The 15,009-nt window shown below is 39.2% G+C and overlaps 1 protein-coding gene across 7 annotated transcripts in view; it reads left to right on the forward strand.

Annotated features, from left to right (window-relative positions):
* The window catches only part of RGS7 (regulator of G protein signaling 7), a 507,900-nt gene that overhangs the window by 350,522 nt on the left and 142,369 nt on the right, over positions 1–15,009 (forward strand). For 6 of the 7 annotated variants that reach the window (XM_019798898.2, XM_011223975.3, XM_034666669.1 and 3 more), the window contains one exon: positions 873–923. The exons of the other annotated variant lie outside the window; for it this stretch is intronic. In XM_019798898.2, the coding sequence (XP_019654457.1) occupies positions 873–923 (51 nt within the window). The remainder of the gene's footprint in view (positions 1–872; positions 924–15,009) is intronic. 7 annotated transcript variants of the gene reach the window in all.

Consider the following 15,009-nt stretch of genomic DNA (forward strand, 5'->3'; position numbering starts at 1 on the left):
GTGTTTTGAAAATAGTGGTTAAGACATTTCGGTCAAAGAGGATAGTACTATAAAGACATGGAGACTTGAAGCACATAGGAGTTTTCAAAAGCTAACAAGAAATTTGGCTTGGCTTGCGAGTAGCTAAAAGGACCATCTTACAAAGTATCAGTTATGCCGTGCGAAGGATTGTGCTTCAAGCATAGTGGGCACGCAATAAGCGTGAATTCAGTGAACAAATGAGTGAGTCATTTTGTGTACTACAGGTAGAGTAAAGCTTTGTATTCAAATACTTCATATTAAATAATTTACTGGTTTTCACCTGGGCGAATCTTGACATTTGCAACATGGAGGGACCTCCATGGGGGGATGACACTAAGTGATGTAAGTCCGACAAAGGAAGACAAATGCCGTATGACTTCGCTAATATGTGGAATCTTCAAAACAAAACAAAGCAGAAACACACTCAGAGAAATACATCCAGAGAACAAAGTGGCAGTTGCCAGAGGGGAGAGCGGAGAGGGGAATGGCAAAATGGATGAAGGGGAGTGGAAGATACAGACTTCCAGTTACACAACTGAGAAGTCATAGGGATGAAAGTTATAGCATTGGGAACATAGTCAGTGGTGTTATAATTGTGTTATATGGGGACAGAGGGTAGCTACCCTTGTGGTGAGCCCCCCCGACATGTGGACCTCCTGAGTCGCTATTTTGTACGCCTGAAACAAGTGTAACATTGCGTGTCAACTATACTTTAACAAAAAAGAGATATATGCCAAAACATGAAACAAGCATTCCTAGTCATGTGAGTGCCAGAAGTTGAGAGTTCTTAAAGTTAACATGTATAAACAAATGTTCACAAATATTTGTGTTTTTCTTTTTTCTTTTTCTAGGGTCAGACATTGTTCAGTGGTTAATAAAGAACTTAACTATAGAAGATCCAGGTAAATAAATCATTTTCCCATTGATAGAATTATTTTCTTTGTGGTTTTAAGACATATGTTTTTCTTAGGGCTAATATGGCAAGCAAGCAAATCTAAACGATTATAATTACATTTAAACTACGCTTTTAGTATTTATACAAATTTTATGGTAGCCAACATAATTTAACTAAAATTTATTTAGTAAGTTTTAACAATTTTTCACATATTTAATGTTCCATTTCATAAAACTTGATTTAGGCGATTGATGACTATAGAATGGGTAAAGTATATATGTGTTCATAAATAATTGTAGATATAATATACAGCAAGTGATTATAAAGTAATGAAATTTCCCTTCATAAAACCGTTAAGGTAAAATTTCATTTGTTTATAATTTTCCTTAACTCTATTCTTGCATGAAGTTTGAAAACAATGTTATTTGTAATTTTTTTTTTTTTGATCATGATACCTCCATGATTTTTTAATGCTCTTATTTAAGTCATGGAGCCATTCACTGTGGTGGACATCGTGTCTGCTCTGCAGCACTGAGCTAATTCCCAGAGATTGGGAACAGCTTCTTCCAGCCCACGTTGTACGTGGCCTAGAACAAATTAATACATATGGAGGGCGTTTCATGACTTTTCCAAAATGTCATGTAAGAGCTTTCACACGCAGCAATTTACATCCCTGAGGTGAAAATAAGATGTATTTTGTTTAGAGAAGATGCTAAGAAAACACACAAACAAAAAGCTTATAAAAATTGGTATGAATAAGTGACTGAGAATGACGTGGCGGGGATGGAGGGCAGTACACCAACCGCACAACACACTGTCGCTTCAATGAGAAGAGAATCCAGCGTGGCTTCTGCTCTTGCCTCTGGTGGTTACCACCTTAGAATGATTTAGAAGTAACCGTACATCAAAAGGCAGAGGTTTTCTTTTTCCTCCTTCTGAGCTAACTATAAAGCCACGTCATCAGAACATGGAGATGTAATCCGGCACATCAATGCCTGCACACGGCCCCTGCGCGTCTGGTGCGTGAGCTGGTTAAAAGGGTTCAGACAAGTACAGTCGAAGCATCATATTGTTACCAAGGGGAAAGAGGAGGTGATTCCTGGGACAAGGAGTCACAGTCTTACCAAGTTTACATTTTAGTCTCAACTCAGGCTCACTTCACAAACTGGAGCACCAGACAAAAGCCCCCAGTGGGAAAAACAACAACAACCACCAAAAAACCCACCACAGATTGGCACAGTCATTGACAACCAGGAAACTACCATTTTACAGAAAATACTGTTGCTCAAAGGGTGAAGTGGATCAAGAGTATTTCTTGGGGTTTAAGACCCGAAGTGTACTTTAGTAATAGTCTGGGAAGCGGGGAAAAGGTACATGATAAGCTAGTAAGACACAGTCATTATTTATGTTTTACACAGGACATATCATTGTTGCTATAACGTGTGTGAAAAACTGATCTTATTTGCTTGCTCAACACTTTAAGGAAGTTGTAAAGCTTCATTAGAAGGTATATGGAAAGAGAAAATTGATCATATCCAGGAAAGAACAGAGATGTTCTTTAGTCATATTTGTGACTGGCTGAAAAACTAGTGGTTGGTTGGTTGGTTTGAATGAACTAGTTCAATCTCTGAAGAGTAAAAGGCTAGATTTTAAGAAGAGCAGAAAGCATCGATGACTGTTCTAAAGATGTACCAGATTTGCACGCAGAAGTGCATCAATCCGGCAGCATGATTCTGATTCAGTATGGTCAAGGATACAGCTGACATCACGGAAGTAACCCTGATGACTGCACATATGGAATTAGTCCTAGCATTTTGGAACTGCCCATCGAAAGAGATGAATAGTTATTATAGTAACTAAATATATTATTTTAACCCTATACATTTTCTTGGAAATTTTAAAATAAAAAAGTATAAAATAAGCCTCATGCCAGGCTTCTACCTGGTTGCCAGGTGGTTGTTTGAAGACCGCTAGGGATCGCTGGAAGTTCCAGATGTCAGTCATTTGTTGAAAGAGGATTCTGTGACAAGTTGGAAGAAGACACCAATGCCTAGTGATAGGAGCAGGTTGTGATGGCCCGTCTGGGGACGGGGGAGAGGGTTGCATGGTCTTCAGGGTCTTTGCAAGACCAATGAGTCCACATTATTTGTACACTTAGTGTTCAATATTTTGTTAATGAATACTTAATACCTTTCCATTTCTGTTGTAGTAATTCAGTGCACATTTGGCTGAGTATTTTACTAGAGATTTTGGTACTATTAGACAAGTGGCCATGTTGTATTATTCTTTTTAAATAAAGCTGTATTTAAACTTTTAATTAGAATTTAGGATTATTTTTGTTATGTTTACATACAGACATATCCATACAGTATACATGAAAGATTCATCTAAAGGTTTTGTTTTCATCTACCTCTTGGGTCTCTTTTCACAATTGATATTTTTTCTAGAAGGAACTTATTTCTTCATTGATTTATTCATACTTTTATTCATTTAACACATATTTTCCGAATTCTTACTATGGGCTAGGCACATACAGGAAGAAGTTCCCTCCCTGATTGACTTGATTGTCTTTGGCTTCTAGGGTGTCAACGCTCATGGCTTTTGTTCCTTGTCACCACCCATACAGTCTTCTGCAACAGGTCTCCACTCCTAGCGAAACTATAAATGTTGGAATGTCCAAGCTTCTGTCCTCAGTACCTTTCTTTTCTCCATATACACGCTGTTGCTCAGAGGCATATGTGGAAGACTTGCAAATTCATAGCTTTCACGCTGACCTCTCCATGGTCTTCCATACTAGTCTCTCTGACACATATGTGGCCTCTCTCAGGGGGCCAGTCTCAGCATGACCAGAGTCCTCATTCATCCCCTCCCAGACCTGCTCCTTCTGTCTTCCCAGACCAACTACAGACTTCAGTCTTCTCTCTCCAAGAACATGCTGTGTCTTTTCATTTGTTCACGTTTGCTTTGTGGGTTCTTTCAGGAGTGTTTTAAAGTTTCCTCACGTAGGTTTTGCATGCTTCATATCAAGCATGTTCCTAGTTATTTTATTTTGTGTTACTATTATAGGTAGGCTTTTCTCCTCACTTATATCTACTAACTGGTTATTTGTACATATGAATATTGTATGCTAATTTTCTATATCACTACTTTACTAAATTTATTTTTGTTAGTATTTTAACTAATTTACTGTAAATCTGGAATACTTCTTCCACTAGTTTCTTGGGATTATATGTATTTGTTCAATTCCTGAGCCCCTGCGTATCTGACATTAACTTTTGTTGCCTGTGTGTATATTGACAACTTAGCTACATATAATGTAGGTGAGATAAACTTTTTTCTTTAAAACACTGTGGATATTAATTCATTGCTTTTATGCATTCACTATGGCAAAATCTGAAAACTAATTTTTCATATATATGAAATTTGTATATATAACTTTTCATATATATGTATATATCTATATGCATATGTGTGTGTTTTCCTCTGCCTTGATCTCTGTGATATCTTCCCTATCTTTGAAATTCAAAACATAAAGCGCGCCTGGGTGGCTCAGTCTGTTACGTGTCTGCCTTCAGCTCGGGTCATGATCCCAGGGTGCTGGGATCGAGTCCTGCATCAGGCTCCCTGCTCAGCTGGGAGTCTGCTTCTCCCTCTCCCTCTGCTGCTTTCTCTCTCTCTGCCAAATTAATAAATAAAATCTTTTTTAAAAAAATAAGTAAACAATTGCTGGGGTTTGTTGGTTGGTTGGTGTATTTGTATGATCTGCTAAATCATTTAAGTCTGTTGATTCAGGTTTACTTATGTTGAAAAAATATTTCCTGTTATATTATTTTGATTTCCTTTCTTCATGTCTAACATGCATCTAATAATGATGCTTTCCTGAAAATTAAAGCATTCCTGTGTCTGAAGCAGCTACTACTGAAAAAACAGTAATCAAGCATTTATTACGACACTTATGACTTAATAATTGCTCAAAAAACATTAACAATTATAGTTGGTTTTGTATTCATTTTTGTTGTTATGTCTAATCACCTTCCTGTTTATTTATTCTGGTTTATTCTTTTGAAATAACATTTACTAGTATGTTTTTTCCACCCTCCACCCAATTATCATTGATCACTTTCTTCTTGTTCGCTCTTCTCGTAGCTCTTTCCCTTCCTTCTCCCTCTTGGTAAGCTTGTTAACTTTGCACATGCATTCTGATTTCCTCCGCCGGCAATTCAGCTCTTTATTGCTATTAATGGAGAATAAATCTATTGCATGTTGCGTTTTCTTCATTCTGTCCAGTTCTGTATTTCCACGTCCCCTTTAGCATGCCCCCTTCTAGTCACAGCCTGTTGTCTTGTGAGTCCTAACATCGCTTCTCTCGTCACATCACTGTCATTCACTTTGGCTGTTCCGCTTGCACGTAGAAGAGACTGGCATTAAGTTTACTTCATTGCCACCATATGTCTTAGAAATGTTTGTGGTTTGTTTTATGAGTTGTTTTCCCATTTATTCTCCTTAAGCATAAAGGATCCCTTATAGGACTGATGTTTGACTATTGACAGGGTGGATGGCTTGTCTTCGATTACTCGATGCCATAGTTTCCCTTCTTCGCAGCAGGAGCGGCAGTGCTGGTGACATTAACTTGCATTAGTAGGTTAGCTTTCCTTTTTCATTAGACTGCGTGTAGAGAAGAAGTGGAGCTGGGAGCGGTTGCAGCCTCAGGACCTCTTCACAGTGCCATACTGTCTCTGACCTTGATGGACCCTTTCCATGGAACACACCTTCACCCTGTGCTCTGCTTTGTCAGTTGCCGCTACCTGCCCCTGGGGTCAGGCCAGATCTCTGTAGTGTGTGCTCCCCACGCGGTGGAGAGAAGCTGCTGTTCAGTGACTCCAGGGAACAGCATCCAAAGCGATGTGCTTCCTTCTCATCTATGTTCTGACCTTCCCACTGCAGACTTGCGGGTTCATTAGTCATCTTCCAAAGTCTTCTCTACTTAGTACTGTGGTGCTTTCTTAGGACGGTTTTGCAGTCTGGTCCAGTATATAGTATAGTGTTAGACTTAGGGGGCCTGTGTTTTGGCACCCTTCCCTAGTTTTTGATGCTGAATGCAGGTTTCCATTTGCGTGGTTTGTTGTTGTTGTTGATGATTTAATTGTGATAGACTTTGCTTATGTTGCTGTAGTGTAAGGAGTTAATAATGGTATTAACACCTTTCAAGCCTATTACTGAGAACATAGAATATGTGTGAAAATACAAAGCGCAGAGTAAATTGCTTTAGTCTCAGAGTGACAGCTTAGCCGATACAATATAGTGGTACTTTGATTTCATAGAAAGGAAGATTGATGCACATCATCTGTTGGATGGGGCAGGAGAGTGAGGGGAGGAATTGGGCCCTTGGTGCATCTCTGTCCTCACTGGCACCCATTGGGAAGCATGATGTCCACACCAGTGTCTTCCGTTGGTGGCCCACTCCACTGCTTCTGTGTTATTTCTTGTTCCCATTGACAGGGCCTCTTCCTGTCTGTTTACAATCTTTGCTTCAACCAAGCTCAGTTTGGGGCACACCAACTGACTCTTCTTCACACGGAGAACGTGTACTATGCTTCCCAAGGACCTATGGTGTTTCTCTATTTTACTCTCAGTTGCACAAAAATATTCTGCTCTCCCACCATTCCAGGGCGTGAGTTTCTTTCAGGACGCCTGAGCATACACACAGCACACAGTCTTTGCAGTATGCTCCTTCTGGATTCCTGGGTCTCTATTTGGGAAACAAGGCTGTAATAATACCTTTTGCTTGTTTTTTTCATTGCTTGAAATGGTATTCTAGCATAGCAATTAGCTTTTGCTGTGTAAACCTGGTGGCTATTTTATTTATGAGCTCATAATTCTGGAAGTTTGCTTGGTTGATTTCTGCTGGGCCTTCTTCTGGATTGCAGCCAAGTGGTTGGTGGATGATCTAGGATTTGGGGGCATATTTGGTCCCTGGTATGTTGTCAGTTAGGTGCATCTCATTCTCCCTCCTCCAGCCTGCTAGCACTGGTTTCTTACTATAGTGGTTTTCAGACTTCCAACCACAACACAAGCTTGTACTCTGCCAAGGCAGGTACCATGGCCAAGTGCAGAACCAGTGTCCTTCCCTAAGGACTGTCCAAGAGGATAGGTGAACAGGTTTGGGCAGTTATTGCAAAAGTTTTCCACATCTGTATTCCTTCTGCCTTTCAGATCTTCCTTTCTATGATATGTATTATTAGCTTTCAGCTTGAGTTTGCAAAATTTATCCTCCAGAACCTATTCATCATTTATTAGTAAATATGCTTTGTGTCTAATATCATGCCATTAATGATGGATGATATTTTGGGGCAATTTGTCAAAAGGCAAAGATTCGGTGAAGGTTGGCACCCTTTACGAAATGACTGACAGACATTAATAACTTCTTGACATCACCCTGCTCATTTGTGATCCTTGCTGCCTTCGCTGGAAGAGTTACCATTGCCAAGCTCTTGAAGTGATGCTGACCAAAGTAGGGAGTACNAATCCCTACACCCAACATGGGGTTCGAACTCACCACCCCGAGATCAAGAGTTGCACGCTCTACTGACTAAGCCAGCCAGGTGCCCCCAAGTTTATTCTGGAGATAGTTTTGACCTATTTTGCATGAAGCAGCAAGAACTGTTTAACCATTTCAGGTAAATCAAGTCCTCTTCCTGAATCTCCCGTTTCTGCCCATATTTTCACTGTTCTTTTCATCCACGATGCCACTGCACAGGAAACCTTGAGTTCTCGTGTTCTCCCACTGGCCACCCCCATACCTAATTAGTCACAAAGTCCTGAAGCAAGCCTCTAATTTTGCTTTAATTCGCTTGTACACTGAACAAGTTCAGTACTTTTCCTTTCAGTCCCGGCTCTCAACCAGTAGAAGGGCTGGTGGCCCTTCTTTCTGTCTGACCAGCCCAAGGCCCTCCATGTGTATTGCCAATCGAATTCCTTGAACTTGTTTTGATAAGGTCAGTCTTTTTTTTTTTTCCAAGCATATAATTTTTTATTGTATTGTGTTAATGATTTTTTTCCTTGTCATTATTTATTTAATGTTTTTTTATTATATTATGTTAGTCATCATACAGTACATCCCCGGTTTCTGATGTAAAGTTCCATGATTCATTAGTTGCGTATAACACCCAGTGCACCATGCAATACGTGCCCTCCTTACTACCCATCACCAGTCTATCCCATTCCCCCACCCCCCTCCCCTCTGAAACTGAGGTCATTCTTCTGTTTGAAACAAAACACTGCAGAACATACCATGTCTCCCTTTCTCTGCCTGACTTACAGAAAAAGAATCTAAATTCTTTCACCTGGAATTCAAGATCTGCTGAATACACTGTGAATACTTTTATTAGCATCACGTTCCTGTTTTCCCAGCACGTAGTGTGTAGAAAGAATGCAGTAAATAGTTTTTCTTGCCTATTGCTCCCTTTTTAACTTTGAACATAGGCCTTGAGTAACTAAGTTTTGTCTTTTTCATATATCAAAATCTAGCTCAAACATTTCATTTTCTGCAGACCCTCCATTTATTCTGTATGAAGTGAAAACCTGTATTTACTCATGTTTTTTATTCATCACACATTATCAAACACTTGCTTTGTTCCAAATGTAGAAAGATGAAAATGGTACCCCACTTCAAGGTCCTTACTTGAGGGCTTCATTCAGGTGAACAATTGCAACACTGTGTGATCTGTACTACGATACAAGATTACACAGACACCAGTTCACTTTCAGTGGAGGTTGCCCTCCGTGGACGGAAGTGAGGGTCAAGGAAAGTTCTAGTGTGTAAATGAATCTTGAGTGTTTTGAAAATAGTGGTTAAGACATTTCGGTCAAAGAGGATAGTACTATAAAGACATGGAGACTTGAAGCACATAGGAGTTTTCAAAAGCTAACAAGAAATTTGGCTTGGCTTGCGAGTAGCTAAAAGGACCATCTTACAAAGTATCAGTTATGCCGTGCGAAGGATTGTGCTTCAAGCATAGTGGGCACGCAATAAGCGTGAATTCAGTGAACAAATGAGTGAGTCATTTTGTGTACTACAGGTAGAGTAAAGCTTTGTATTCAAATACTTCATATTAAATAATTTACTGGTTTTCACCTGGGCGAATCTTGACATTTGCAACATGGAGGGACCTCCATGGGGGGATGACACTAAGTGATGTAAGTCCGACAAAGGAAGACAAATGCCGTATGACTTCTCTAATATGTGGAATCTTCAAAACAAAACAAAGCAGAAACACACTCAGAGAAATACATCCAGAGAACAAAGTGGCAGTTGCCAGAGGGGAGAGCGGAGAGGGGAATGGCAAAATGGATGAAGGGGAGTGGAAGATACAGACTTCCAGTTACACAACTGAGAAGTCATAGGGATGAAAGTTATAGCATTGGGAACATAGTCAGTGGTGTTATAATTGTGTTATATGGGGACAGAGGGTAGCTACCCTTGTGGTGAGCCCCCCCGACATGTGGACCTCCTGAGTCGCTATTTTGTACGCCTGAAACAAGTGTAACATTGCGTGTCAACTATACTTTAACAAAAAAGAGATATATGCCAAAACATGAAACAAGCATTCCTAGTCATGTGAGTGCCAGAAGTTGAGAGTTCTTAAAGTTAACATGTATAAACAAATGTTCACAAATATTTGTGTTTTTCTTTTTTCTTTTTCTAGGGTCAGACATTGTTCAGTGGTTAATAAAGAACTTAACTATAGAAGATCCAGGTAAATAAATCATTTTCCCATTGATAGAATTATTTTCTTTGTGGTTTTAAGACATATGTTTTTCTTAGGGCTAATATGGCAAGCAAGCAAATCTAAACGATTATAATTACATTTAAACTACGCTTTTAGTATTTATACAAATTTTATGGTAGCCAACATAATTTAACTAAAATTTATTTAGTAAGTTTTAACAATTTTTCACATATTTAATGTTCCATTTCATAAAACTTGATTTAGGCGATTGATGACTATAGAATGGGTAAAGTATATATGTGTTCATAAATAATTGTAGATATAATATACAGCAAGTGATTATAAAGTAATGAAATTTCCCTTCATAAAACCGTTAAGGTAAAATTTCATTTGTTTATAATTTTCCTTAACTCTATTCTTGCATGAAGTTTGAAAACAATGTTATTTGTAATTTTTTTTTTTTTGATCATGATACCTCCATGATTTTTTAATGCTCTTATTTAAGTCATGGAGCCATTCACTGTGGTGGACATCGTGTCTGCTCTGCAGCACTGAGCTAATTCCCAGAGATTGGGAACAGCTTCTTCCAGCCCACGTTGTACGTGGCCTAGAACAAATTAATACATATGGAGGGTGTTTCATGACTTTTCCAAAATGTCATGTAAGAGCTTTCACACGCAGCAATTTACATCCCTGAGGTGAAAATAAGATGTATTTTGTTTAGAGAAGATGCTAAGAAAACACACAAACAAAAAGCTTATAAAAATTGGTATGAATAAGTGACTGAGAATGACGTGGCGGGGATGGAGGGCAGTACACCAACCGCACAACACACTGTCGCTTCAATGAGAAGAGAATCCAGCGTGGCTTCTGCTCTTGCCTCTGGTGGTTACCACCTTGGAATGATTTAGAAGTAACCGTACATCAAAAGGCAGAGGTTTTCTTTTTCCTCCTTCTGAGCTAACTATAAAGCCACGTCATCAGAACATGGAGATGTAATCCGGCACATCAATGCCTGCACACGGCCCCTGCGCGTCTGGTGCGTGAGCTGGTTAAAAGGGTTCAGACAAGTACAGTCGAAGCATCATATTGTTACCAAGGGGAAAGAGGAGGTGATTCCTGGGACAAGGAGTCACAGTCTTACCAAGTTTACATTTTAGTCTCAACTCAGGCTCACTTCACAAACTGGAGCACCAGACAAAAGCCCCCAGTGGGAAAAACAACAACAACCACCAAAAAACCCACCACAGATTGGCACAGTCATTGACAACCAGGAAACTACCATTTTACAGAAAATACTGTTGCTCAAAGGGTGAAGTGGATCAAGAGTATTTCTTGGGGTTTAAGACCCGAAGTGTACTTTAGTAATAGTCTGGGAAGCGGGGAAAAGGTACATGATAAGCTAGTAAGACACAGTCATTATTTATGTTTTACACAGGACATATCATTGTTGCTATAACGTGTGTGAAAAACTGATCTTATTTGCTTGCTCAACACTTTAAGGAAGTTGTAAAGCTTCATTAGAAGGTATATGGAAAGAGAAAATTGATCATATCCAGGAAAGAACAGAGATGTTCTTTAGTCATATTTGTGACTGGCTGAAAAACTAGTGGTTGGTTGGTTGGTTTGAATGAACTAGTTCAATCTCTGAAGAGTAAAAGGCTAGATTTTAAGAAGAGCAGAAAGCATCGATGACTGTTCTAAAGATGTACCAGATTTGCACGCAGAAGTGCATCAATCCGGCAGCATGATTCTGATTCAGTATGGTCAAGGATACAGCTGACATCACGGAAGTAACCCTGATGACTGCACATATGGAATTAGTCCTAGCATTTTGGAACTGCCCATCGAAAGAGATGAATAGTTATTATAGTAACTAAAATATTATTTTAACCCTATACATTTTCTTGGAAATTTTAAAATAAAAAAGAATAAAATAAGCCTCATGCCAGGCTTCTACCTGGTTGCCAGGTGGTTGTTTGAAGACCGCTAGGGATCGCTGGAAGTTCCAGATGTCAGTCATTTGTTGAAAGAGGATTCTGTGACAAGTTGGAAGAAGACACCAATGCCTAGTGATAGGAGCAGGTTGTGATGGCCCGTCTGGGGACGGGGGAGAGGGTTGCATGGTCTTCAGGGTCTTTGCAAGACCAATGAGTCCACATTATTTGTACACTTAGTGTTCAATATTTTGTTAATGAATACTTAATACCTTTCCATTTCTGTTGTAGTAATTCAGTGCACATTTGGCTGAGTATTTTACTAGAGATTTTGGTACTATTAGACAAGTGGCCATGTTGTATTATTCTTTTTAAATAAAGCTGTATTTAAACTTTTAATTAGAATTTAGGATTATTTTTGTTATGTTTACATACAGACATATCCATACAGTATACATGAAAGATTCATCTAAAGGTTTTGTTTTCATCTACCTCTTGGGTCTCTTTTCACAATTGATATTTTTTCTAGAAGGAACTTATTTCTTCATTGATTTATTCATACTTTTATTCATTTAACACATATTTTCCGAATTCTTACTATGGGCTAGGCACATACAGGAAGAAGTTCCCTCCCTGATTGACTTGATTGTCTTTGGCTTCTAGGGTGTCAACGCTCATGGCTTTTGTTCCTTGTCACCACCCATACAGTCTTCTGCAACAGGTCTCCACTCCTAGCGAAACTATAAATGTTGGAATGTCCAAGCTTCTGTCCTCAGTACCTTTCTTTTCTCCATATACACGCTGTTGCTCAGTGGCATATGTGGAAGACTTGCAAATTCATAGCTTTCACGCTGACCTCTCCATGGTCTTCCATACTAGTCTCTCTGACACATATGTGGCCTCTCTCAGGGGGCCAGTCTCAGCATGACCAGAGTCCTCATTCATCCCCTCCCAGACCTGCTCCTTCTGTCTTCCCAGACCAACTACAGACTTCAGTCTTCTCTCTCCAAGAACATGCTGTGTCTTTTCATTTGTTCACGTTTGCTTTGTGGGTTCTTTCAGGAGTGTTTTAAAGTTTCCTCACGTAGGTTTTGCATGCTTCATATCAAGCATGTTCCTAGTTATTTTATTTTGTGTTACTATTATAGGTAGGCTTTTCTCCTCACTTATATCTACTAACTGGTTATTTGTACATATGAATATTGTATGCTAATTTTCTATATCACTACTTTACTAAATTTATTTTTGTTAGTATTTTAACTAATTTACTGTAAATCTGGAATACTTCTTCCACTAGTTTCTTGGGATTATATGTATTTGTTCAATTCCTGAGCCCCTGCGTATCTGACATTAACTTTTGTTGCCTGTGTGTATATTGACAACTTAGCTACATATAATGTAGGTGAGATAAACTTTTTTCTTTAAAACACTGTGGATATTAATTCATTGCTTTTATGCATTCACTATGGCAAAATCTGAAAACTAATTTTTCATATATATGAAATTTGTATATATAACTTTTCATATATATGTATATATCTATATGCATATGTGTGTGTTTTCCTCTGCCTTGATCTCTGTGATATCTTCCCTATCTTTGAAATTCAAAACATAAAGCGCGCCTGGGTGGCTCAGTCTGTTACGTGTCTGCCTTCAGCTCGGGTCATGATCCCAGGGTGCTGGGATCGAGTCCTGCATCAGGCTCCCTGCTCAGCTGGGAGTCTGCTTCTCCCTCTCCCTCTGCTGCTTTCTCTCTCTCTGCCAAATTAATAAATAAAATCTTTTTTAAAAAAATAAGTAAACAATTGCTGGGGTTTGTTGGTTGGTTGGTGTATTTGTATGATCTGCTAAATCATTTAAGTCTGTTGATTCAGGTTTACTTATGTTGAAAAAATATTTCCTGTTATATTATTTTGATTTCCTTTCTTCATGTCTAACATGCATCTAATAATGATGCTTTCCTGAAAATTAAAGCATTCCTGTGTCTGAAGCAGCTACTACTGAAAAAACAGTAATCAAGCATTTATTACGACACTTATGACTTAATAATTCTCAAAAAACATTAACAATTATAGTTGGTTTTGTATTCATTTTTGTTGTTATGTCTAATCACCTTCCTGTTTATTTATTCTGGTTTATTCTTTTGAAATAACATTTACTAGTATGTTTTTTCCACCCTCCACCCAATTATCATTGATCACTTTCTTCTTGTTCGCTCTTCTCGTAGCTCTTTCCCTTCCTTCTCCCTCTTGGTAAGCTTGTTAACTTTGCACATGCATTCTGATTTCCTCCGCCGGCAATTCAGCTCTTTATTGCTATTAATGGAGAATAAATCTATTGCATGTTGCGTTTTCTTCATTCTGTCCAGTTCTGTATTTCCACGTCCCCTTTAGCATGCCCCCTTCTAGTCACAGCCTGTTGTCTTGTGAGTCCTAACATCGCTTCTCTCGTCACATCACTGTCATTCACTTTGGCTGTTCCGCTTGCACGTAGAAGAGACTGGCATTAAGTTTACTTCATTGCCACCATATGTCTTAGAAATGTTTGTGGTTTGTTTTATGAGTTGTTTTCCCATTTATTCTCCTTAAGCATAAAGGATCCCTTATAGGACTGATGTTTGACTATTGACAGGGTGGATGGCTTGTCTTCGATTACTCGATGCCATAGTTTCCCTTCTTCGCAGCAGGAGCGGCAGTGCTGGTGACATTAACTTGCATTAGTAGGTTAGCTTTCCTTTTTCATTAGACTGCGTGTAGAGAAGAAGTGGAGCTGGGAGCGGTTGCAGCCTCAGGACCTCTTCACAGTGCCATACTGTCTCTGACCGTGATGGACCCTTTCCATGGAACACACCTTCACCCTGTGCTCTGCTTTGTCAGTTGCCGCTACCTGCCCCTGGGGTCAGGCCAGATCTCTGTAGTGTGTGCTCCCCACGCGGTGGAGAGAGGCTGCTGTTCAGTGACTCGGGAACAGCATCCAAAGCGATGTGCTTCCTTCTCATCTATGTTCTGACCTTCCCACTGCAGACTTGCGGGTTCATTAGTCATCTTCCAAAGTCTTCTCTACTTAGTACTGTGGTGCTTTCTTAGGACGGTTTTGCAGTCTGGTCCAGTATATAGTATAGTGTTAGACTTAGGGGGCCTGTGTTTTGGCACCCTTCCCTAGTTTTTGATGCTGAATGCAGGTTTCCATTTGCGTGGTTTGTTGTTGTTGTTGATGATTTAATTGTGATAGACTTTGCTTATGTTGCTGTAGTGTAAGGAGTTAATAATGGTATTAACACCTTTCAAGCCTATTACTGAGAACATAGAATATGTGTGAAAATACAAAGCGCAGAGTAAATTGCTTTAGTCTCAGAGTGACAGCTTAGCCGATACAATATAGTGGTACTTTGATTTCATAGAAAGGAAGATTGATGCACATCATCTGT

Source organism: Ailuropoda melanoleuca, chromosome 8, assembly GCF_002007445.2.
Source record: "Ailuropoda melanoleuca isolate Jingjing chromosome 8, ASM200744v2, whole genome shotgun sequence".
Taxonomy (NCBI): domain Eukaryota; kingdom Metazoa; phylum Chordata; class Mammalia; order Carnivora; family Ursidae; genus Ailuropoda; species Ailuropoda melanoleuca.